Here is a 26,129-nt window from a genome sequence, read left to right on the forward strand (position 1 = left end):
ATCTGTGTGTGTCAAAAAAAAGAGATCAGGATGTAGTCAAGGAAGCTTCCCACAAGAACAGTTTTTCTCCAAACAATAAGTTAAGATGTATTTATGTAACATTAATGCTGACTGTCTAATAATTGTAGGGCGATATTATATAAACCCAAGTAAGGCTGGAAATAGACCATAACTTTTAAGAAAGCTAAAAGTGGTTTTCAGTGCTTCATTTCCCCATGTGTGCACAACTACACACATACATTTATTTTGTCTCAGTGCCACCTCTAATAAAAATAGTATTTTGAAATCTTGACCCTTTGGAATAGCCTTCCAAATTTCCATCCAGCAGCATTGCCCATTTAAAAAAATCCCCTTTCCTCTAACTCCCTAATTCCCTTTAAGCAGGGTCTCAATTCTTTGCATCTACCCCCACAAAGGGCTTCATTTGTGCCAGAACACAGCCCAGCAAGCAGCTGTTTTCAAAACTAGGGCTAAAAAGGTTCAAGGAGATTGTCTTTCTCTCCTCCCCAAAGAAATGCACTCCAGATTTTTTTCCTACCCTGCACCAATTCCATCCTTCACAAATGGGGACGCCAGGGAGGACTCTGCAGGGTTGAGACAAAGAAGGAAGGGAGCAGGCATTAAATGGGCTAAGGGAAGTAAGAGGGAGCTGCCACCTTCTCCTGTTCAGTGAATTAGAGGAATATGGCCTGGATGCACAGGGTTAAAGATAATATGCAGCAGCCTGTTCTTGCATTGACATTTAGCTGCTTAATAGGGGGAATGTGGCAGTGCCCCAGCCTCCACATGCACACGCAGAGGTTGCTCTCCAGATAGAATTAAATTCTTGGTCATCATGGTGAGCCTTTTTTTCTTTCTTGTTTTGGGGGGGAGGGGGAACTGAGGCAAATAGTTATTTATTTGTTATTGTATTTATATCCCGTCTTCGGAGCCCAGGGCGACTTCCCACAAGGAAGGATGAGTTAGGCATGAGCTGTAGTCTGCTTCTCCCAGCAAATCTCAACAAAACGTCTGGATTCTATTACAATTGCCAAGGGTGAACTGACAAAGGCTGAAAGCATGTGCATCTGGCAATTCATGCTGTGTGTGATGCGTTACTTTTTAAAAACATTTGAAATTGCTAACAATGAGAGACATCAATTGTATAGTGAATCATTATTTTCAATCACAAATCCAGGCCTAACATCTTAGCCATTATCCAAACAAAATAGGAGGACCCTGAGGATGTCATCTTGATATATTATCTGGAAGAGTAAGGGGGTATTCTAGACCTTTTGGAGTTATCCCACCTTCCAGAAGGAGGCAGAACAGCAATAAGAAGGTGTTCCCATCCTCCCAGACCTGTCCCTTCTCCCTGGATGATAGTCCATCAAGTGGTAGTAGGTGGGTTGTGGCTCCACCTAGCAACCATAGGCAGGAAAATACAGCAGAATTGCTGGGAGTAGGTCAGCTCACACATGTGACTTCTCCAGTCCTTTCCTGCCTCGTCGACTAGGTGGTAGAATTTCTTTCTCTCTGTTTTTTCGTCGTTGTTTCTTACCTTTTGTCTCCTTTTCGGCTTTTTCTTTGTTCCCTCACAGTAAGTGTTGTCGTTCTAATTAGTCTGTAAAAAAAAAAAGACGTTTTTGTTAGTATCCGAAGCCTTTATTCTCCTCTCCTTATTCTCCCCTTTCACTCTTTCTCCACTTGGAACAGGAAAGAGGGGCCTGCCTCACCTGGGAGTCAGAGCCTAGTCTGGCCAAATTAGAGCCACAGTTCACACACCCTGCACCCCAGAAAGGCACGTGTGCATGATAGGTGACCCACAAACCTCATCTCCTCCGCACCCCAGAAAGGCGCGCATGCATGAGAGAGAGCAATGGCTGCTACTGATGACTCCCCTCAGCGTAAGCAACCAGAGCCTCCTGCAGGCGTTCCTGTCATGTCCCCGTGTGCCTCATTTCTAGAGACCTCGTTGCCGGTGCGAGCTTCCCCCAGTGCCATAGTGGAGGCTGATCCAGCGCCTCATAAGGCCCTCAAGAAATCTGGTGGGAGCAAGAGCAGGGGTGTCAGCAAGCGGCATGGTAGCGCTAGTTCCTCCTGCCTTGGCAGCATCCACTGTTCCCACCAAAAAGAGAACGGCCACCATTTTGGAAGTGTTTCCCTCAGCTGTTCCCACTAAAAAGAAACTTATGGCTGCCTCTGCCTCAGGGACAGCTGTAAGTTCAAGGGACTCAGGCATTGCACCTGTGCCTGGTCAACCCTTTAGGGCAGCCTTTCCCAACCAGTGTACCTCCATATGTTGTTGGACCACAACTCCCATCAGCCTCAGCCAGCATTGCCAATGGTCAGGAAAGATGGGAGTTGTGGTCCAACAACATCTGGAGGCACACTGGTTGGGAAAGGCTGCTCTAGGGACTCAGGGACTACCAAACTGCTACTCAGCCCTAAAAGGCGCCTCCAGTACTCTGAGACTTCTAGGTGCCATTGCAAGGCCTCTGTTTGTCACTCTAAGAACCATTACAACACTGCAGCTAGGCACACTCAGGACTCACTTTCAGAAGACGAGCCTGCTGCAGACGCACCTTGCATAGCATCACCTGATGCCACTTCAGGTAGCGACGTGGAGAATTTTGCAGATGAGGGGGGTTCTCAGTCCCTGCTTCTCTCATCTGCTTGCTCTTCCCATGTCAGGGTGCAGGGTTGGGGTCTTGGAGATTCAGAAGAACTGGAGGGAAGGGAGGGGGTCACTTCGCCAGAGTGGAGTGAAGACGAAGCAGAGGAAATTCCAGAGATAGAGTTGCCTAGCAACGGAGACCTTGAAGGCTTCACAGTCTTAGAGCCTTCCCTTGAAGTTCCCACGCCTCCTCTTCTCCGAAGTTCAGAACAGACGGGGGAAGAGGGAGGGCCGCCCAAGACAGAGACAGGCAAAGAAAAAACGCAAGACAGTTTAAAACCTGCCCCCCCTTTCCCCCATACCGGAGTCGGAGACTTCAGAAGAGGAGGGGCCCGTGCTTCCCCCGTCGCCGCGTACTCGAAGACAGTTGAAAAGACAAGAAAGGAGGGGGGGGAAGGAGGGTGGTGACTGAGGGGACGTTGAGGCGGAGTGAAAGACTTTGCGCCCGTTTGGCCCCTTCTTAAGAGACAGGCGGGATAGCAGTCCCTTGCTCTGTCAACTCTCTTTCTACGTCGCAGGACCTGTAACTCTGTGTTGCTTCATGAGAAGGCGCAGTCTCTGTTTGGATATTACCTTAATAAAAACTGAATTGCTTTCAACCACCAGCCTGGTTCCTGAGTCCCATCCTGGGCCTGACAGCTTGATAGAGCCACCTAAATCACCCTCAACGCTCTCTCCACTTGACCGTGACAAGATGGAAAAGGGAGCGGCGGGGGGAACGAATCCCACTTCTGAGACTGAATAAGTGAGACTTTTGAGGACTAATGTGGCTGATTTGCAGACGGATGTTCAAACCTTGCTGGCAGCAGTCAAGGCGCTGAAAACAGATAATCAGGCCTTGAAAGCCACGATTGATCGGATGCGGACAGCCCCTCCAGCCGCTGCGGTAAAGGTTCCCATTGGATTACCCCCAAAGTATGTGGGACAGAGTGATCAGTTGGCAACTTTCGTGGCTCAATGTGAGTTATACTTGGATGTCAGGAATGCAGAATTTCCAGGTGATGGGGCTAAAGTGGCCTTCGTGATCAGTCTCCTGGAGGGAGAAGCTGCAAAATGGGTGACTCCGTACCTGGTGAGAAAAGATGTCCTCCTAGGAAGATACAGAGGATTTATACAAGAAATGACCGAGATGTTTCAAGACCCACAAAGAGCTGAAACAGTAGCGCGGCAGCTAGGCGCTCTGAAACAAGCAAAAGGGACTGTTTCCGAGTACACTAATGCTTTTAAAATTTTGTCCCAGGAAACTGGTTATAATGATGCAGCCTTGATGTTTATGTACCGGAGTGGACTAAATGCTGAGATCCTGGATGAGCTGGCCAGGACCACCACCACCCCCACGGACCTGCCAGGGCTAATCCAGCTGTGCCTGCAGATCGATCACCGGCTGGAAGGAAGGCGCCTGGAAAAGAAACAGGAGGTCCCGAGATATTCGGCCTCGGCATCCCACAGCAAGGCCCTTTCCACTTCAGGAACGGCAGGTAATGCAACAGAGGGACAGGGAGGAGCTAGGCCAAGACTGTCAGAAGAAGAAAAAGAGAGACGACGTCGAGAACGTCTATGCTTTTATTGTTCGAAACCGGGCCATGTGGCCAGAGACTGTGGACTGAAAGGGGGGAAAGCAGAGCCGTCGGGAAACTAAAACACCCAGTTCACGTGCAGGCCGGTGGACTGGGGGCAGCGTTGTATAAAGGCCCTCCAATGATCCAACCTCCCTCCAAAGGAGTGTTGGTCCTACCTATTCGGATTACAACTTCCCAAGGAGTGGTGTTTAATTCTACTGCATTAATTGACAGTGGAGCCTCCACAAATTTTATTGATGCAAAGTTAGCCAAGCGTTACGGAATTTCTAGGTGGAAACTGGACGCTCCCCTATCTGTGGAGACCATCAATGGGAGACCCCTGAAGTCAGGAGGGGTGACGCAAGCCACGGAGGAATTGAAACTTCAAATTCCTGGGCATGAAGAGTTCATTTCACTGTACGTGTCAAATCTCTCAAACTTTGAGGTGATTCTGGGAATGCCCTGGCTAACCAAGCACAAACCCAAAATAAGTTGGAAGGAGGCAGTGGTGTGGTTCACCTCTCAGTATTGCCAGCAGAACTGTCAACCAGAAGGAATCAAGAACACCTTAGTGGGGGCAGTGCAAGAGATCGAGCAAGTGATCTTCCCTTTGAAGTACGAGGAATTCAAAGATGTATTTGATGAAAAAGAGGCAGAGACTTTACCCCCCCACCGCCCTTACGACTGTGCGATTGATCTCGTGCCAGGAGCCAGCATTCCATCGGGGAGAATTTACTCTCTCACAGAGACTGAGAGGGAGGCCCTGAAGGAATTTCTGGAAAAGAACCTGAAGCGAGGATTCATACGTCCCTCACAGTCCCCCGCTGGAGCGCCCCTGTTGTTTGTGAAGAAGAAGGGGGGGAGCTCAGGCCTTGTAACGACTACCGTGCATTGAATCAGATCACCATCCCTAACAGTTACCTACTGCCCCTGATTTCAGAGCTGCTAGACCGACTGCGCTCAGCAAAAATCTTCACGAAGCTGGATTTAAGAGGAGCGTACAATCTGATCAGGATGAAGGAGGGACATGAATGGAAAACAGGATTTCTGACTTCTTACGGACAGTTTGAATATTTGGTCATGCCGTTAGGGCTTTCGGGGAGCCCAGGCGTGTTTCAAAAGTTCATGAACGACGTGTTTAGAGACCTGTTGGACACGTATGTAATTTGTTACTTAGATGATATCCTGGTGTTCTCAAAGAATCAAGAAGACCATGATCAGCATGTGAAAACTGTGTTGAGGAGACTGAGAGAGAATCATCTGTATGTTAAGCTAGAGAAATGTGGATTTGACCTCAAGTCTTTGGACTTCCTTGGGTACCGAATCTCAGCGGGGGGAGTGGAGATGGACCCAGGGAAAGTGAGTTGTATATTGGACTGGGGTCAACCCGTCACCAAAAAGGATGTACAACGTTTTCTAGGGTTTGCCAATTATTACAGAAAGTTCATCCCAGGGTTTTCCAAATTAACAGCTCCTCTGACTGACTGTTTAAGGGGAAAGAAGAAATTTCAATGGACAGAGAACGCTACAAACGCCTTTGAGGAGCTGAAAAGAAGATTCGCTACTGAGCCCATTCTGCGCTTTGTTGATCCAACCCGCCCCTTCGTTGTGGAAGCAGATGCTTCGGATTTTGCCATCGGGGGGGTCCTTCTGCAGTTAGACCAAGAAGGGAAGGAGCTGCACCCCTGCGCGTACTTCTCTAGAAAGTTAAAGCCTGCAGAGAAGAACTATACAGTATGGGAGAAGGAACTACTAGCCATCAAGGATTCTTTTGAGAACTGGAGACAATATTTGGAGGGGGCCTCTCATCAGATTGAAGTGCGCTCCGACCACAAGAACCTGGAAAGCCTACAAACAGCCAGAAAGCTGAACCAGAGACAGATAAGATGGTCCCAGTTCTTCACTAGGTTCAACTTCAAGATTACTTATCATGCCCAAGCCAAAAACCAGAGAGCAGATGCCTTATCCAGACAGCCACAATTCAAAGGAAGCGAATCCGATGACCAGCCTCAGTACGTGACATCCCATCATGCAGGTCTGGAGGCTGCTGTGCTGTTCCAGCTCATGCCTGAGACCCTTTCCCACATCAGGGAGGCCCTCACTGGAGCCCTGTCCACAGAGCTCTTGGCTCCCATCTCAACTCAACCCATGGCTGCCAGAACTGCTCCTTCAAGGCATGTTACCAATGTGGGGCAAGCTAGGTGTTCCAAGTATTGCCTAGGGAGTTCATGGGACATTCTTCAGAGGACAAGGACACGGCTTCTCCTGAACCTTTTGCAGCATCCAGGGGCCGTGCAATTGTCAGGTCACCCAGAGATCCCTTGGATCCATTCATAGACCCCAAGTGCGAGGATGAGGAGTGGAGTGTGGGTTCAGGAATGGAGGATACCCCATCTTCAGCCACTTCTGCTTCTCATAAACTGTTCCAGGCCAACCACTTCTTACATCTCTTGTGCAAGTCTTTAGTAGCCTTGGATATTAACTCTTCATCACAAGACCCACCTCTGGCTCCTTCCGGAGCAACATCGGCTCTGAAGGCTCCCAAACCCAAGGTGATGACTATTCCAGTTCCTGACACGTTTAAGGTGGTAGCCCAGGCTGAGTGGCAAGCTCCTCTTCAAACCAGGCATCCACTCTCTCTGGCGGCACGTTTCTACTCTTTGCAACCAGCTTTCATGGATATGCTGAAAGTTCCTGATGTAGACGGTCCCGTTTCTGCTCTGGTTTCTCATTCCTTGTTACGTAAGGAAACCGAGGCTCAGTTCAAGGATATGTCAGAGCATCATCTTGACTTTCCCCCCATAAGACCCACAAGGCAGTGGCTCTGGCGGTAAGGGTTTCCTGTGTGGCGTCTATTTTTTCACTGGCCTCATTGGCTGGTTGAATGATCTTTTGGATCCAGCATTACAGGGCTTTAACAGTGACCCTAATAGATTCTGCAAGACCTTTTTGAAGCTTCATAGGGCAGCAGCTTTTGTCGTAGATGCCACGCTAGACGCAGTCCAATTCTCCATGAAGGCCAGAGCAATGCAGATTGTGGCATGCCACACTTTATGGTTACATCATTGGGATGCCGACCCAGGGGCTCAGGTCAACCTGTCAATGGCTCCGTACACAGGTCTAAAGTTATTCAGATAACAGGCCCTCCATGAGGTCCTTGTGGACCCTAAAGAAAAATGGAAACCATTTTTGGCCACCTTGCGCCAGGATGAGTGCAGACTTTTTCGCCGGTATGCTCCGTACCAGCCAACTTTCCAATCATTCCAGCCATCCTTCCATTCCTTTTGGTCTAATCATTCATCAGGAAGAGGTCGAGAGTACCAATCAGGGCAGCACGACTGGGCTTGGAGTCGCTTTTCCAGGAAATCCAATTTACAAGTTGGACACAGGTTTGTCCCAGCATCCTCTGGATCCAAGAGCAGCAGGCCTCAACATTCCTCTTGGCAGCTCTGACTCAGAAGTCCCTCCAGTGGGCGCTCGGCTTCTTCAATTTTCCCAAAATTAGGATCATGTCGCTTCAGATTTGTGGGTATGACATGCTGTTCAGGAGGGCTACGCAATAGAGTTGGAAAGCCTTCCTCCAGATCATTTTCTGTCCCCGCCTGTCTCTAGTTGTCCCTGGACACGCCGGGCACTATCGGACGCCATTCTCCATCTTCTTCAAATCGGGGCAATAGAGGAGGTGCCTGTCGTAGAATGGTTCTCAGAAGTCTACACCACTTTCTTCGTCGTGCCAAAACGCGACAAGACATCCTGGAGAGCGATTTTGGACTAGAAGTTCCTGAACCAGTTTGTCTGATACCGGAAGTTCGAGATAGAGTCTGTCATCCATCAGGGAGGCTGTCCATCAAAACGATTATCTGACTTCGATAGATCTTCAGGGGGCCTACCTACATGTGCCTATTCATCCCCAACACAGAAGATACCTCCGCTTCACTTACAACCAGCAGCACTATCAATGCTGCACAATGCCCTTTGGCCTACCTTCCACTCCCCGGGTTTTTACAAAGATCATGGTAGCCTTGGTAGCCTACCTTTGCTGCCAGGGCATTCACTTTTATCCTTACCTTGACGATCAGTTAATCCGGGCAGAGACTTTTCTTCAAGCAGAACTTGGGGGCAATTCTTGCTAATTCCCAAGAGGCCACGATCTGACTGCCACTGGAAAGGGTGGACAACTTGTGGTCAACTGCATGGACTCTTCTCGAGTCAACGTCCATAGATCTCGTGATTTTAGCCAAGGCTCTTGGGCTCTTTATCTCTGCAATTCAGATAGTGCCGTGGGCACTGCATCATTCCCGCCCACTGCAGTGGTTCCTGCTTCCCTATCAGCAGGACATCATGGCCTGCAAACATTGTCAGCTGCACCTTCTCACTCATCTCTGTGATTCATTCTTGTGGTGGACGGTCTTCTCCAACCTCCAGAGAGGCATTCTCTTCCAGCATCCATCACGGGTGGTGTTTATGACCGATGCCAGTCTTTCAGGGTGGGGCACACATTGTCACTCCCTATGTATCCCGGGATGGTGGTGAACATAGGAGACACAGCACAGCATCAATTGACTGGAGCTCAGAGTGGCCAGATTAGCCATCCAGCACTTCGCTCCACAACTCACCCTCCACCACATTCTGTTTCGCACCAACAGCATCTGTACGAAGGCCCACATCAGCAAACAAGGAGGGATGCAGTCGCAGAGCCTCCAACAAGAAGCTGCCCATCTCCTCTCATGGGCAGAACTTCATGTGAGCTCAGTGTATGCAGAACATCTAAGGGGGGCACCAACATTATGGCAGACTGGCTGAGCCGCCAGCAGCTTCAAGCGGGAGAATGGAGGCTTCATCCAGAGGCGTTTGCTCAGCTACAGTGCCAGCTTGGTGACATGAGAGTGGACCTCTTCACATCCCCCACCAACAATCAGCTTTCCCTGTTCTTTGCCCGTTATCTGTCGTGTCAGGCAGAGGCAATTGATGCACTTTCAACTACCTGACCCCCAGGTCTCCTGTACGCTTTCCCACAAACTCCTCTGATAGCCCCACCCTAAGGAAGCCGAGGAAGGAACACATGGGAATAGTTCTAATAGCACCCTACTGGCCCTCTTGGCACTGCAGAGGCCACCCTTTGAGCCTCTTAACATCGTTCCTCTCCATTTGTTGCAATTCAAGGTGCTTTTTCTAGTGGTAATCACCTCAGCTGGACACATTTCAGAGCTCAATGCACTGTCTGTAGTCAAACATCTCTGTATCTTTTGCAATGACTGCATCATTTTGAGATTAGATCCTTTGTTTGTGCCTAAGGTGAACTCGCTATTCCATCAACAACAGGAGATCGTCCTTCCTTCATTTTATCCGAATCCGATTCTACCACAGGAGAAGGCCTGGCACTCCCTGGACATCAGGAAAGAGTTGAAAGTGTATCTTAATCAGACTAAAGAATTTAGACTGTCGTGACTCACTGTTTGTTTCCTTTCACCTCACATGTTTGGGGAAAAGAGTTTCTGCTTTTACCTTATCATGTTGGCTGCGAGCCTGCAACAGGTTAGCATACAAAGCGCAAAAAGTGTCAGTTCCTAACAATATACTTGCACACTCTACACGCTCAGCCTCCACTTCGGCAGCTTTTTCAGTTAAAGCTCCACTAATGGAGATCTGCCATGCGGCCACTTGGTGTTCCACTAATACATTTGCGTCTCATTATAAGATGGAGTTCCATGCTTTGACCGAGGCTAAGTTTGGCCATCGTGTCCTGCAACATGTTCTTAAGGTCTAAGCCACATTGCCCTTCCTATCCTAGGTGGGAACTGTTCTGGTATATCCCACTTGATGGACTAACATCCAGGGAGATGATTTTGGTCCTTGCCTGAAATAAATTTCTCCTGGATGATAATCCATCTAGGCCCACTTCTATGTGGCTCTAGAAATTGTTTTTTTGAGGTTGGTAATCTATGGGGGGGGGGGGTTGTGTCCTGTCTTTACACTTTTAAAACTGGAACAAAACAAAAAACAAGGTTATGTAAAAATAAATATTTAACTTCAGTATATCTTTTCCCCCCAAAATACTATGTTTTTGTGGCAATACAGTTGGTGGTTTTGCTGTGCTTTGTATCAATACCTTTGAACTATATTTGTCAATATATTTTGTGTTACCAGTCATATGGCTGTTGTCTGTGTGATTTCTTTTTCGAGGGAGTAGGTCATCATCAGTTACAGCTAGCATGCAGCTGGGACCACGGTGCTCGACACGTCATGAAAGGACTGGGGAGGTCACGTGTGTGAGCCGACCTACTCCCAGCAATCCTGCTGTATATTCCTGCCTATGGTTGCCAGGTGGAGCCACAACCCACTTACTACCACTTGATGGACTATCATCCAGGAGACATCTCATGGAGACATCAGGTTCCTCTGAAGCCCACCAGCAATGCTTGCAGATAGGTGCCAAAAAGACAAAGACCTTGTTTATGTCCTACCAGGAGGAGTCCTTGGGGAAGAAGGTATCCAAATCCCTATATCTAAATGGCTTTGTGGCTACATTGCCATAGCTTATTGAACATGGGGCAAATCACCCCCAGATTAAATCACTACACATTTAATTAGAGGGATTGTTGCATTTTCAGCCTTCTGGGCTAGTTCTCCTTTTGACAATAGCTACTGACTGTCGTGTGGACTTATGCGCATATGTTCATTGGACATAAATAATCTGTTCCACCCAAGATAAACTAGCATTGACTGACCACAGCTCTCAAGCACCTTTCTCACAAATGGAATGCTAGCCTTTGACCTGTAGTTGCTTAAATTGTGGAGCAAGCATCTTGTATGCTAATCCTGAGTTCCTTGGAGGATGTGCGGAATTAATAAGCGACAAACAAATAGAGGAAAAATCTGTTCATACGTAGCTGCATGTGCTTTTTGAGACGTAATTGTAAGATATCCTCTGCAGGATCCTCCAAGAGCGAAATGCTAGAGAAGATCCAAAGCACAGCCACCTCTGTAAGTAATCTGGAATCACCGAAGTCCAAGGGTTCAAGCAATATGCGAGCACCCATGAATTCTGATAGCCTGCCCATCTCATCAGTAACTGGTAGGTATATAATGATCAAGTGAAAGCCCTTTCTTCTCAAGAAAGGATACCTCAACTGCTTCAGAAATATATTATGCATGCCACACTAAACCATAAGTGTTTGATGCATCAGATCCCAGATACAGTGTCAATCAAAATAAGCTAAAGGATCTCAAACACCAGTCCTGGGAAAGATTTGGCTACCTAAGGCCTTGGAGAACTGCTGTAAGTCAAACTAGACAGTAGTGAACTAGATGGTCTGATGCGTCGGGCTCTTAACACAGCTGCCCCTGAGTGCTCTTTCCAGCATTGTGGAGCCCGGTTTGCACCTTGGTGCACTAGTGACCTAAGGGGAATGAAACAGGCTGGACGACAAGAGTACAAGTGGTGAAAAACATGCTGTGAGGCTGATCGGGCACAAGTAAAACATCATTACCGTGCCTGTTGTGCTGCGGTGAGGGCAGCGAAAAAGACCCACTTCTCTGCCTCCATCACATCCTCAAGTAGCCATCCAGTGGAGCTTTTCTGTATTGTTAGGGGTCTGTTGACATTGGCTCCAGGAAATGGAGTTTTAGACCCTTCAGAGGCCCACTGTGAATTGTTTACAAGGCACTTTGAGGATAAAGTTGCTCTCCTCTGTAGCAATCTTGATGCCCCAACCACATCTATTGTAGTCCCCAGTGAGTTGTTCAGTGCAATGTCTGCTGCATCCTCTTGGGATCAGTTTCAGTTGATGAGCCCTGATTACGTGGACAAAGTGCTTGTGAGTATGCACCCAGCAACATGTCCTCTCTATCCTTGTCCTTCTTGGCTTATTAAAGCTTGCGGAGGGTATGACTGAGTGGATCCAGGGTGTGGTCAGTGTGTCTTTGTGGGATGGAATGATCCCAGCCGCCCTGAAAGAAGTGGTGATCCAACTGCTCCTGAAAAAGCCCACCCTATATCCACTGGTTTGTGACAACCACCACCTGGGCACAAACCCCCCTTTTTAGGGAAGGTGATGGAGAAGGTTGTGGCACAGCAATTGCAAGTACTCTTGGATGAAACATTATCTTGACCCATTCCAATCTGGGTTTAGGCCTGGTTATGGGACTGAATCACCCTTGATCGCCCTGATGGATGACCTCTATTGGGAGAAGGACAGGGGGAGTGCGACCCTGTTGTTCTTACTTGATCTCTCAGTGGCTTTTGATACCATTGACCATGGTATCCTTCTGAGCCGACTTAGTGAGATGGGTATCGGAGGCACTGTTTTACAGTGATTCCGATCCTATCTCCTGGGTCGTTTTCAGAGAATAGTATTAGGTGATTGACTTTCAGCCCCCTGGCAGTTGTGCCATGGGTGCCGCAGGGTACCATCTTATCCCCTATGCTATTTAACATCTATATGAAGCCTTTGGGAGCAATCATCAGGAGATTTGGGGTGAGGTGTCAGCAGTACACTGCTGAGACCCAGCTCTATTTCTCTGTAACATCTGAATCAGGAGAGGCTGTGCTAGCCCTGGAAGTGGTGGGCTGGATGAGGGTCAAATAAACTGAGTCTGAATCCTAGCAAGATGAAGGCGCTATGAGTTGGTGGTTCCCGAGTTTGCCTGCTTTGGATGGGGTCGTATTTCCTCTGAAAAAGCAGGTTTGTATTCTGGGGGTGCTCCTGGATCCATCTTTATTGCTAGAGGCTCAAGTGACCTCAGTGGCTAGGAGTGCCTTTTACCAGCTTTGGATGGTAAGACAGCTGTGACCGTTTCTGGACTGGGATAGCCTGACCACTGTTGTCCACGCACTGGTAACCTCAGGGCTGGATTACTGTAATGCGTTCTATGTGGGGCTGCCCTTGAGGTTGGTCTGGAAGCTGCAGCTGGTGCAAAATGCAGTGGCGTGACTGCTCACTGGGGCAGGGTATCGCCAACATATCACCCCACTGCTGAAATAATTGTACTGGCTACCGATTACCTACTGAGCCAAGTTCAAGGTTCTAGTTTTGGTATACACAAAGCCCTATATAGCTTGGGACCAGGATACCTGAAAGATCATCTTACACCTTATATACTCACTGCACTGTGCAGGTGAGGGCCCCCTGCAGATAGCATCTTATCCGTTCCGCACAACATAGGAAACAGACCTTTAGTGTGACAGCACCTACCCCTACCCTGTGGAATTGCCTACCCTTAGATATTAGACAGGCACCATCTCTGTTATCTTTTTGGTGCCTGATGAAGATCTTCCTCTTTCAACAAGCCTTTTAAGTAGAGACCTTATCCCAATCTGCATCTGTGTTGGAATTGCTTTTGGATGATATGTTTTTAAAGCTTTTTTAACAGATGTTTTGTTTTAGTGGACTAGATGGGCCACTGGCCTGATCCAGCAGGCTCTTCTTATGTTCTTAATATATTTTAAAGTCTGTTTTTAAGATGTTTTAGAGTGTTTTTAGTGTTTCTGTTTGCTGCCCTGGGCTCCTGGGAGGAAGGATGGGATATAAATTTAATAAATATTTATTTATATATCTAAAGGGTCTCCAACCTTACCACCTGCTGATCTTGCCAAAATTTGCAAAGAGAGTATTTCCTTTAGTTAGTTCCTCTCTGTGTTCATTCTGCCTTCCTGACAAACGCATTCCCTCTGTTTTTGATAGGGATATTCCTGGGTTGACAACTTGAGATTTTTTCTTAAAAGACCCTGGTGATTATCCCGTTTTTCAAAGGAGGGATTTTTTAAAAAATTATGTATTTGTTAAATTTCAATTTTCAAACAATTATTGTCTTCCAAAGCAACTCATATCAACGAAAAAGATGAAAGACAAGCTCTGTTATCACGCTTACAAACTATAAAGAGATGAGACATACAGGGAAGGAAAAGGTGGCAGAGAAAGATGAACAATGCCAGAACAAAGGGATGGGCAGTAAAAAGGCAGTTACATCTATTTGCGGCCAGGCTGATCTTTGGTGGCTCTTATTCCTTTGGCTAATCAATGGGGCGAGAATGCCCTTTCTCCTTACTTTTGCAGACCCAGAGCAACTGGAGCTGTTATGTTCCTTCTGGCAGGAAAGGGAAAACATCTTCCCTGCAGCTGCTCCTCCTTTGACCAATGGGTGGGGCCATCTTAGGCTGCGTACCCTCCATACGTTAAAAGCATGTGACTTACCCCAATGCATAATGGGAACTGTAGTTTGATACAGGTGCTCTGAATTGCAGCTCTGTGAGGGATAAAATACAGTTCCAGGATTCTTTGGAGGAAGTCATGTGCTTTAAATGTGCTCTAAGTTTAAATGATATGTACGCATTCCTCTTGCCTTAATGTTCTTCCTGGGAGGCAGGGGGTGTAACCTCCCAGTGGTGCTTGGTCATGTGGCTGGGGTTAGAGGTCAGAGTGTGCTTTCCTTCATCTCTGCAGTCCTAGGGCAGCTATAATATCTACAGATACTAAGCCTTACAACATATAAGGGCCTACGCAGCTCAGGACCAGGTTACTTGAGAGACCACCTTATCCTTTATATATCTAGTAGGTCATTACAGTCTGTGGAGAGCTTCTGCAAGTCCCAAAGATATCAGAAGCCCACTCCACAGTAACTTGGAGCAGGGCTTTCAGCGTGGCTGCCCCTCCTCTGTGAAACAGTATTCCCATTGAGATAATACAGGCGCCCACTATGTGCATTTTCTGGAAACAATTGAAGGCATTTTTGTTGTGATGGGCTTTTCCAGCTGGATGAATGGGTCTCTGCCATGGGTGTCTATTTTATATGGCTTTGTTTTGTTTTTAAAATATATTTGCTGATTTTTGTGTTGTTTTTAATGGTTTTTAGCTGTACTGTACATTGCCTTGACACATATGTAGGAACATAGTATTTGTACTGCAAAAAAAAAAGTCAGTGTCTTTCAATTGTCCAGGAGGATTCCAGTGTTGGAAATGCAAATCTGAGCATGGTGTGCCTTTTAAATGCCAGCTGTGTGCCTTCACTTGTTGCAAAGCATGCTGGGAGAGTCTCTTAAAGGTTGGTTTCGCTCTTCCAAGTTTTGTTTTCTCCTTCCCTCAAAAGCCTGATTGGTTCCCATGTTTGCTGGTATGACAGTTACAGCAAGCAATCACTTCATAGAATTGCAGTAGGGCCATTTTCCCAGTCACAGTCAGTGGGGTCAGCACTGGATTGGCTCCACCAGTGTTTTTGTATTTCTTGTGCCACAGCCTCACCCCCCAATCCCAAGCCACAACAATGGCAGTGGCGGGAGGGCAGGCTAGCAGGCGTGCTAACCGCTCCTGGCCGTCCTTTAGTTTCCCTGCCTGAATAGATGTGTGATCTGCCCATTTTTAAAATCTGTTCTGAGCTGAGCTGCTGTTGCAGTTTTTCTCTCTCAGAAGGGATGGCTTGTTCTCAAGGTCCTCTTGTGAGGCATGTTAATCAGGACATCCAGTCAGGCCTTGTGCCTAACCCTTCAATCCTGGCTCAGTGAGCTCAGCAGCAGCAACCCAGTGGAACAGAGAGCAAAGCACAACCACAGAAAAACCACAAACTCGAAACTGTAACTGAAATGAATACACTGGTACCATAGAAACTGAGTGATAATAAAACAAAGATACTGTTTGAGACTAAAGCAACTTAATGGAAATGGGCTGCCTTCAAGTCGAGCCCGACTTATGGCTACCCTATGAATAGGGCTTTCATGGTAAGTGGTATTCAGAGGGGGTTTACCATTGCCTCCCTCTGAGGCTAGTCCTCCCCAGCTGGCTAGGGCCTGCTCACTTGCCACAGCTGCACAAGCCAGCCCCTTCCTTGTCTGCAACTGCCAGCTGGGGGGCAACTGGGCTCCTTGGGACTATGCAGCTTGCTCACGGCTGCACAGGTGGCAGGGCACGTAACCCCTGAGCCACTCACTGTGGGGTGATCTTTAGCTGGCCCTTGACCCCCCAGGAGACACGAGCGGGGATTTGAACTCACATTCTCTGGACTCTCAGCCAGGCTCTCCTCCCTGCTGTGCTATACCAGCTCTTAAAGCAGCTTAAGGTAGCTTAAAAAGTAACTTAAAGCAATGTATATATATATATATATGGATAAGCTAATTAATGATTAACGATGAAATGAACTAACAGTAAAACAATAAAAATATATGAACTAGTAGCATTGACAAGATGATTGAAAATAGCACTGACAAAGCAAACATTTTCCACCTAACTCCCTCCAACCCTGCTACTTGAGTATTTCAACTGTAAGTTTCCTGCCATATTAAATCAAGAAAAACCATAGTTACCAATCCAAGGCAGATGGTCAGACCCTTCAGGCCTTATAGCCTTCAGCCTAGTTTAAATGTGTGAAGCAGGAAGCAAGGGAGATAGAGGCAAGCAGGACAGAAAAAGTAACCCCAAAGACCAATCCTCCTCTCCTTCCAAGAAAATTTTAACTCACCAAAAATTTGAACACATCTTTTATACTAATCAGCAACTGGATTTGGAGGCTGAACTTGTCCAATAAAAATTACATTAATTTCAGTGAGTGTAGGTGGACCTTCATAATATGTCATTATAAATTACTATAATCTGGAGTTCCACCAGGCAAGGCCAAAGGCTCAACCCTCAGTAAAGGCCAACTGAACCTCAGAGGCTTTGGGACCACCAGCAGTGCCCCATCAAAAGACCTCAGCAATCAAGGCAGCGCATAAGGAATCAGGTGGTCCTTAAGATACTTTGAGCCCAAGTTATTTAGGGCTTTATGAATTAACCAAGAACCTTGGACCTGGCCCAATCGCAGATTGGAAACCAGTACAGCTCTCTCAGCAGCAGAGTTACATGTTGACAGTAGCCTGCTCCTGTGAGCAGTCTGGCTACTGCATTCTTCTCTTATTTCCTGTCTCACTGAGACAGGTCATCAGGAGGCATGAAGCCAGCTGTCTGCCCCTTTTGGGCAACACCAGAGTGGCTTACTAGAAGGAATAACAAGGCTCAATAAAAATATGAGCGTATGAGAGGAAGCATTTAATCATGGGCCTCATGTTGTTTTTTTATGTAGATTTGCATATATAGTGATGATCAATATGTGGGTTTAATGCTTTTCTTGAGCACAAGTTACCTTGTAAGAGTTCTACCTGGCATGCAGTATGTAAATTTATTAAATAAACATATACAGTTAGGTGTCCATTGGCTCCTTGAAGTATACATTGTCTTTCTTCAAAATAGTGTGGCATAAACAAGGGGAGAAGTGCCAACAAAACAACATGCACGACAATCAGTTGATGTTTTCCCTGATGGGAAGGAATCAGACATCACCCGAAGGAGGGCAACAGTAAAAGTAGTTGGCAGCCTTTACCCACTTCACAGCTTAAGCAGTTGCCTGGTAACACCTTCAGAACATTTTTGCTTCCTCCTTTTTTTGCATAAAGGAAGCAGGAACTTAAGAAACCAAGATTCAAAATCCACAGTTGGGTAATACCTTTTATTAGAACTAACCCAAATGTCACAAAAGTGTGGCAAGCTTTTGAGTTCAACCAAAAAGCAAAGTTAAGGGAAAACATTACATTTTTTAAATTAGAATTTTTAAAAAGTAATGTTTGCCCCCATTTGCAGTCCCAGGCGAGATAGGTCCCTGCATAGAGAAGTAACATTTCTGCAAATTTTGAAGTCATGGCAAAAAAAAACCCCTTTTTTGGGGGGGGGTTGAAATTTTGGGGAGCACTGAAAAATATGCAAAAAACATTTAGTACGCTTTTACGATCCAGTACGGAGGAGGCCAGTGGGAGTGAAGCCAATGGAAGAGAAGGTGGTATGAGCGGCTGTCACATCGTATCTCCATTCAGGAGCCCTGGGGAAGGGAGCCCACTGGCTACACTGGCAGTGCCTTGCAGAAGGAAACTAAATACATGTTTCCTCAGCCCCCCTTTCTCCCAGCATAGCATCTGCCAGGATGGGGCCGCAGGACGGAGCTGAACCGGGCCAGGATGTGGCATAAACCCCTCTCCCCTCTCCCCACACTCCAAGAATGCCCTTTTTTCAGGTCTTGCACCAGCCTTGGGTGCGCCCAAGTAGTGGCAGAGTTCTGCAGTTGTGCCACAGCTGCGCCCAGATGGTGGATTCCTGCCAGTGCAGCCTCATTATGCTGACCCTCCTCTACTGCAGCTACTCTGCATCCTGAATCGCATTGACCCGGTGAAATTACTAGGAGGATTGCGCCCTTAGTTACTCATAACATGTATTATGTGTGATTCGGTTACTCCATAAAATTAATACGTTTGGTGTATTAAAAGTACAGTTTATTCGGGCAATAATTAAAAATTGAAATGACTTTTTACATTTTTTGTTACAAATTGAGCTACAAGCTGCTGAACTGTAAGAAACCTAGCGTCTCTCTGGTTTTGAAGCAGGCAAAAATCAATTTTAAAAAAAACCAGCAACATTGTATTTACTTACTTACTTATTTATTATATTTGTATTCCGCCCTTCCTCCCACAGGACCCCAAGAGGGCAAACACACAAGCAATAAACATATTTAAAAAGTAAAACAAAGAAAATTATTGTGTATCCTGAAAATTATTATGCCTCCCCCAGTGTCCAGCAGACATAAAGCACTTGTGTCCATAGAAAGAGCTGAGAAAAAGAGGCCAGAGAAGGAGGAGGGAACCAAGATTCAATGAATACTACATGAAATTTAATCAGGCTCATTTTCTGAGCTGTCACTATCAGTGGCCTTCAAATCTATAACCTGGCAGCTGCTATTTAGTAAACAAATACCTTATAATTGTAGACAAAAACTTGAAATGTATGGCCATTATGTGATGAGGTACGCCTGGCGCCGACGCTGCTATCTTTTCGGCGCCAGGTGAAAACCTTTTTATACTCCCAGGCATTTTAAAAATTTTAAATATTCTTTTTAAAGCAATTGTTTTGTAGTGTATTTTAAAACAGTGTTTCATTGCTGGTATGTTCTGATGTTGTTTGGTTTCTGTTCTTTGTTTGTTTTGCTTTTTGATTTTCTTATATTTGTTCTATTCATATATTTTCTTGTTTATCCTCTATGTACACCGCCCAGAGAGCCTTTTTGGCTTAGGGCGGTATATAAATTAAATAAATAATAAATAAATAAATGTAAACTCTGGAGGCAGAGCAGGGGACTGGGCAAGGGCCTCAAGGAAACAGGACTTTGGTGCTTTGCACAGGTCTTTATCCAACCCCCCATGAGAATTATTTCCTAACTCCTACACTTACATCCCACTTGTCTCCAACCTTAATATACTTCCCACTTTTCCTTCCCCAGTCATATTATGTGAAACACAGGCACACTTACTAGATCTTGGAAGTGGAATAACTTGTGTAATTCAAGCTGATGATGTGTGATTCAGATGCCATAATTTGGGCTCCAAGAGCTTAAAAGTGATGAGCTGTTGGAGGGATGGCCTAAGTCAACTGTCTGTTATTCTTGGTGGAGTTGCTAGTGTGAAAAAAGAGTTGCAGGGAATTTGCAATTTTTCTGTTTTCTGCCTCCACCTCCAGGTTGCCAAGAAGTGTCCAGGATGCCAAGCTAATACCAAGAAGAGGCATTTATCTGTGTCTTATTGGCCAGATCCCCAGTGAGAGCGATGTACAGTGACAGCATTCACTGCTTAACCAGGCAAAAACAGCCCAGGACCATGGAAAGGAAGCAAAGTACACTTAAAGCTGCTTTTTGTTCTCTAGGCTGATTTTGCCTCCTCATGGTGCCATCCTCTGTGCTAAAGTTCATCCATCAGAAGAGATCTTCACTTTGCAGCAGGAGATGTTAGAAGCAGCATGGCCTTCAGGATGACAAATTACAGCAGAAGGTGAAAGAGCAACATGATCTTTGGGATTACAGTTACCTAGATAGTCTAAAACATTCAAACACTGTTGTAGCTGTTGGTCCTTTAGAATGACATCAAGGCAAAAGCATTACATCATTTTACTGATAATAGTCTTTTCAATGAGGCTCGGAACTGCAGGCACATATTACCGAAAATGTGGAAAGGTTAAATAGACAACAATGCACGAGCCATCTTTTCTACATGGCCCACCATACATGCTTCTTGTGGCAGTGTTCACGTGCAGAGGTTTTCCAGGAATGAATTAAAATCCATTAAATCAATGCAGTTTGTCCTCCCATTGGATGTTGTAGTTTCCATGCCTGCTTTGTAAAAACAATCAGTTTGTAGTAGCCAAAAACCTTTTGGATCGATGTTGACAGTCTGAGTGGTCTGTTTGCCAGCTGCTCACCAGAAAAAGCATTCAGAAAAACCGAGCAAATAACAAACTCAAATTGAGGTGGATTGTCTGCTGATTAGAAAGCTGTGTGTGTTCATATTCAACTCAAGGTAATTTTGACAAGTCCTTAGCTGGTCCAGACCTTTAGTGCATAGGATAATTTACTCGCAAGCCTCTGAATTTCATTCCTCTTGAGTGCCTCATGTTTGAACATTTTCCTTTGCTGATCGAGGGTGGGATTCTATTCTATTCATAGAGATGTCTGCAATAACCAATGTGTTCTGTTGAAATAAACTGAAGGAATAAATTTTAAGTACTTTAAGATAGGAGATCAGGAGTGGTTTTATATTCTCATAATCACAAGGATGTTTGCTTGTGTGCTAAATTAAAAAATTGTGTCAGTTCTTCAAAAGTGGATAATATGCAATGTTAAAGTATGTAAATAAAAATGCATGTATAGTATGGTTATATGTTCATGTCTATGTCTGCAGCATTCCAAACATTGTGAGTGACATACAGTGATGTTCACCCACTTGTGCAATGGAAATGTGCTTGTACAATGGGACTTCTGGTTTCTCTTCTCGTCCCCGTAGCCCCCAAAGTCTGTTCTGGAGAATCACTCGAAGCTCCGCGCACGAAGATGATGGAAATAGTCTTGCTTGTGGTGTTCCTTTTGTTATTTGGTAAACATAAAAAGCATGTGTTCGGAATGTATGACATATGAGAATAAACTCAGCAAGCAGGTTGGCGTTCCCTTACAGAAAAAGATTTTGTAAGATAGTGAGGAAAGGCCAAGACAGCAGTTTTCAATTCTGTGGGAAATCATTACATACGAAGTAGAAAACATCACACACAGAGCCACTGAGGGAAGGAAATATGGAATAATTCAAGATTATTCAAATCTAGGGAATCCATTCTTAGAGAAGCATTCCAAGGTCTTGGGCGTCTCATATACTGTATGTGCTGAGAGCTATGTAGGGATTCAAGGCTACAGTGGGTCTTGAAGGGTGCTGAGGCAGGATTCAGCCTGTGCACCACTCCTGATTCTGGCTACCATCATTCAAGGAAGCCTCCTTTCACACAAAAAGCCAGATTTGATGCTGCCTTACCTGCAGACTACCTTCACTTTCCTCTTCCTTTGGCACACCCCATTTTGAGCTATGTAGAACCCAGATCTCATCATCTGATTTCATGCCTGGTTGTGTAATTTGGAGTCTTTTTTCTTATTTATTCAGACAAAAGAAGCATTTCACTGGATCAAAACCTGTTAGCGCAAGCTTCATACATAGTTCAGGACTCCTACCATCATCAAGAACTAGTGCATGTAACATTGAAAATGTACGTATAAATGGTGTTTTCTTGTAAATTTCTTAAATTGACCACAGCCTGTTTCTCCCACTATCTTCATATTTTCTACTTAGTTGCTCTCTAGTTGTATTAGCACTATAACCTATCCTTTTTCTGAACACACATAAACACACACCCTTGTCCCCCATGAAAACAAGTGAGATATTCAGTGACTTTCAAGGAAGTGAATTCTAAAAATTTTCAGGGGATAGTCCTACCTTTACAAGATCTGGTCTCCGCACTTCAAGAAGGATGCAGACAAACTGGAACAGGTTCAGAGGAGGGCAACAAGGATGATCAGGGCACTGGAAACAAAGCCCTGTGAGGAGAGACTGAAAGAACTGGGAATGGTTAGCCTAGGGAAGAGAAGACTGAGGAGAGATGTGATAGCACTCTTAAGTACATGAAAGGTTGTCACATAGAGGAGGGCCGGGATCTCTTCTCGATCGTCCCAGAGTGCAGGACACGGAATAATGGGCTCAAGATGCAGGAATCCAGATTTCAACTGGACATCAGGAAAAACTTCCTAACTGTTCGAGCCACACGACAATGGAACCAATGACCTAGAGAGGTAGTGAGCTCTCAGACACTGGAGGCATTCAAGAGGCAGCTGGACAGCCATCTGTCAGGAATGCTTCGATTTGGATTCCTGCATTGAGCAGGGAGTTGGACTCGATGGCCTTGTAGGCCCCTTCCAACTGTACTATTCTATGATTCTATAAGATAGCTGAGGGGTTTTCGTTTATTCACCAGTGATAGCGCATTATTCCCAGGGACATTCTTGTATGATTTTAAATGGGAAGTAGATTAATTCATGGAGGATACGTCTGTCAGTGGCTGTATGAGACAGTGTACTTCTAGTTGAGGCTGGTCTGGTAGGGCAAATGGGGCCCTGCCCACCAACCTCAGTCTGCCCCTGCCTGCCTGCTCGCCTTCCTACTACAACCATCCCAGGAGGTGTGGCATTGGTTATCAGCTTCCTCCTTTGCAGTCTCAGTGTTCCCCTTGTACAACTCATCAGGATGGAGGGTTGGGTCAAAATCAGAATTAGTTGGCTCTCTCGCTGCACCTACTGCTGGCCTTACTGCCTCCCATCCTTGCCATATCAATGAGCATCAGTATTCACTGTGTACTTCTGAATACCAGCTGCTGGAGGCAAACAGCAGGAGGGACAACTGTCTTTATGCCCTACTTGTGGGTGTCCCTGAAGCACCGGATGGGCCACTGTTAGAAACAAGTTGCTGAACTAGTTGAGGTCTTGGTCCAATGCAGCAGGGTCTTCTCGAGTTCTTATAGATTTTACCAGTTCAAGATGCACATGCGGGTGTCGCATGTTTGCATGCTCATCAAGTATCGCAAACTAACATCAGGGAGAAGCCTAGGTTAAAGCGCTTCTCGTTGACTTGCCAGTTTTCCACAAGCAGGGAGTTTTCCAACATGGGGTTGCATTCCATAATGTGACCCCTTTATCTGCATTCTGAAGTGGCACAGTCCTAGCGAGTTCGTTCATGATTCCTCCAAATGTAGACGAGCTCTTAGGGCAAGTTACAGCACAGAAAACAGGAGAACATATCTTAAGTGAAACCTTTTGGAAAAATAAACATCCTAAAAAGTATTTCCCATCTGTCTACAGAGTGTTCTCCAAACAGAGTCTTCTGGAATGTACTGTGACTCATTGCAACTTCTAAGAGTAGCAACCCAAGCAAACACTTAGAATGGCAATATTTGCTGTATCAGGACGGAGGATATTCCTCTGATATGAGAAGATGCCTCCCACTAGTGATGACTGGCACAGTCCTAGACAGTCTTCTGCCTCCTTTCCAGGGGGAGGAGCCATCCTGCCACCAGTCCAACCCTACCTGCGGCTGGGTCCAACCTGATCTCCCTCAAAGGTTTGTCTTCTGACTCTTGGTTTGAGAGAAATATTTGCTCTGGGCTTGAGTGTGTAGTCTTGTTTGCTTGCTCTCCTCTCTGCTTAATTACTTTTCCTGTAAGGTGAACTTGTTTTTTCACAGTTCACAGGAAGAAGTACTTCCCTCCTTTTGTCCCAGTCCATCACACTTGCGAGAGAGAAAATGGCACACTCTAGACATGCACAGAGTCCTTGGGTTTTGCCTGGATAGGACTCTGTAGAGTCCAAATCTTTGATCCTCTCCTTTGCAGAATCTTCCATGGGCAGGAAAGCTTCCAGTTCTTCCATCCCTAGATGGTTGAGGGAGGCAATTGGTGTTACCTATGTGGTCCTGGGTAAACAGCCCCCCATAGGAGTGTTGGCTCATAGAATCATAGAATAGGAAGGGGCCTATAAGGCCATTGAGTCCAGTGTTCTGCTTAATGCAGGAATCCAAGTTAAAGTATTCATTGCAGGGTGCGTCTAGCTCAGAGGCTTTCAGGAGGGGTTTTCCAGTGGTTAATATCTGTGAAGTGGCCACCTGGACTTCTCCCAACATGTTTAAGCATTATAGGTGGATTATCTCTCTTCTTCTGATGTGACCTTCGGCAGAAAGTTTTTGCAGAGTTGTTAGGTTACAGTCAGGGAAAAGGGAAGCCTGCCCCAACACGGGATGTACTGCTCTGATATATCCCTGTCAGAGGAATGCCCTCCATCTTGATCCAGCAAAAATAGAAATTTGTCTTACTGTGAATTTCTGTTCATGGATCAATATGGAGGACATTACACCCACCTCTGCCAAAGGTATAGGGGCTTGGGATCCCCCCTTTTTTCACAAACTTGCACTCAGTTTGTGATTGATTTCCTTTTCCATTTTTGGCCAGTTGCCATTCTGGTTCTTTGGAGGTTTTTGGTTCCATCTTGTTTTCTTTGTCAGTTCAGTTGCATTTGTTCCTATTGGTTGTTGGAGGGGAGGAGTCGTCTCTGCCAGTCATACTGGTGGGCAGGATGGCTCCTCCCCCTGGAGAGGAGACCCTGGGCTCCTTTGGGAGAAAGGGCAGGATATAAATTCAATGCATAAAATAAATCTAGGATCCTGGCTATCATTGTCAGGGGAAGGTGTCATCTTATGTCAGAGGAATGTCCTCCATATAATAATAATAGTAAATAATAATAAACTTTAATTTATTAGTTGCCTTTCTGTCCAATTTTTGGACACTCTAGGCGACTTACAGCAGCAACAAGTACGATGTACAATACAATAAATACAACCATATTCATCAATTAAAACTAACATCAAAACATCAGTTAAAAACATTACAAACTAATCTAGCTCAAAGTTCCTGTAGGCCTGCCTGAAGATCCAGGTCTTTAACGCTCGTCGAAAACTCATCAGGGAGGAGGCATGTCGAAGATCGTAGGGGAGGGAATTCCAGAGGGTGGGAGACACTACTGAGAACGCCCTCTCTCTGGTCCGCACCAGCCGAGCTGTTTTGGCCGGTGGGACCGAGAGGAGATCCTGCGTGGCTGATCTTGTAAGGCGGCTCAATTGGTGATACTGGAGGCGGTCCTTTAGATAAACCGGGCCGAAACCGTATAGGGTTTTAAAGGTCAATACCAACACCTTCAATTGGGCCCGGTAAACCACTGGTAGCCAGTGAAGATCTATCAACAACCGAGTGATGTGTTCCCGGCGACGGCTATGCGTAATCAAGCGTGCCGCCGCATTCTGCACCAGCTGGAGTTTCCGGACCATCTTCAAGGGTAACCCCACGTAGAGCGCATTACAATAGTCTAAGCGAGAGGAGACCAGGGCATGTATCACTCGCGGAAGAAGCTGTACAGGAAGGTAGGGTCGCAGCCTCTGTATCAGATGTAATTGATACCAAGCTGCCCGGCTCACTGCCGAAACTTGAGCTTCCATGGACAGCTGGGAGTCAAGAATGACCCCGAGGCTGCGGACCTGATCCTTCAGGGGCAATCTTACCCCGTTAAACACCAAGTCGATGTCTCCCAACCTTCTCTTATCACCCACGAGTAACACCTCGGTCTTATCAGGATTTAGCTTCAGCCTGTTCTTGCCCATCCATCCACTAACGGACTCCAGGCACTTGGACATGGTCTCCACAGCCACCTCTGGTGAGGACTTAAATGAGAGATAGAGCTGAGTGTCATCCGCATATTGGTGACACTGCAGCCCAAAACTCCTGATGATGGCTCCCAGCGGCTTCACATAGATGTTAAATAGTATGGGGGAAAGGATAGAACCCTGTGGCCCTCCACAAGTGAGAGGCCAAGGGTCTGAAACCTCATCCCCCAATGCTACCCGTTGGTACCTGCCTGAGAGATAGGAATGGAACCACCGTAGAACAGTACCCCCCATCCCTAATCCCACTAGGCGGCTTAACAAGATACCGTGGTCGACGGTATCA

At 46.2% G+C, this 26,129-nt stretch overlaps 1 protein-coding gene across 7 annotated transcripts in view; it reads left to right on the plus strand.

Moving 5' to 3' along the window:
• The window catches only part of RTEL1 (regulator of telomere elongation helicase 1), a 142,904-nt gene extending 121,727 nt beyond the window's left edge, over positions 1-21,177 (plus strand). For 2 of the 7 annotated variants that reach the window (XM_061630940.1, XM_061630937.1), the window contains 3 exons: positions 11,150-11,290; positions 15,152-15,255; positions 19,737-21,177. In XM_061630940.1, the coding sequence (XP_061486924.1) occupies positions 11,150-11,290; positions 15,152-15,255; positions 19,737-19,817 (326 nt within the window). In that variant the 3' untranslated portion in view covers positions 19,818-21,177. The remainder of the gene's footprint in view (positions 1-11,149; positions 11,291-15,151; positions 15,256-19,736) is intronic. The other 5 variants (XM_061630934.1, XM_061630936.1, XM_061630938.1 and 2 more) reach the window with 4 other exon arrangements.
• Positions 21,178-26,129: the final 4,952 nt, after the last annotated feature.

The sequence above is a fragment of the Rhineura floridana genome, chromosome 6, assembly GCF_030035675.1.
Source record: "Rhineura floridana isolate rRhiFlo1 chromosome 6, rRhiFlo1.hap2, whole genome shotgun sequence".
NCBI classification, from domain to species: domain Eukaryota; kingdom Metazoa; phylum Chordata; class Lepidosauria; order Squamata; family Rhineuridae; genus Rhineura; species Rhineura floridana.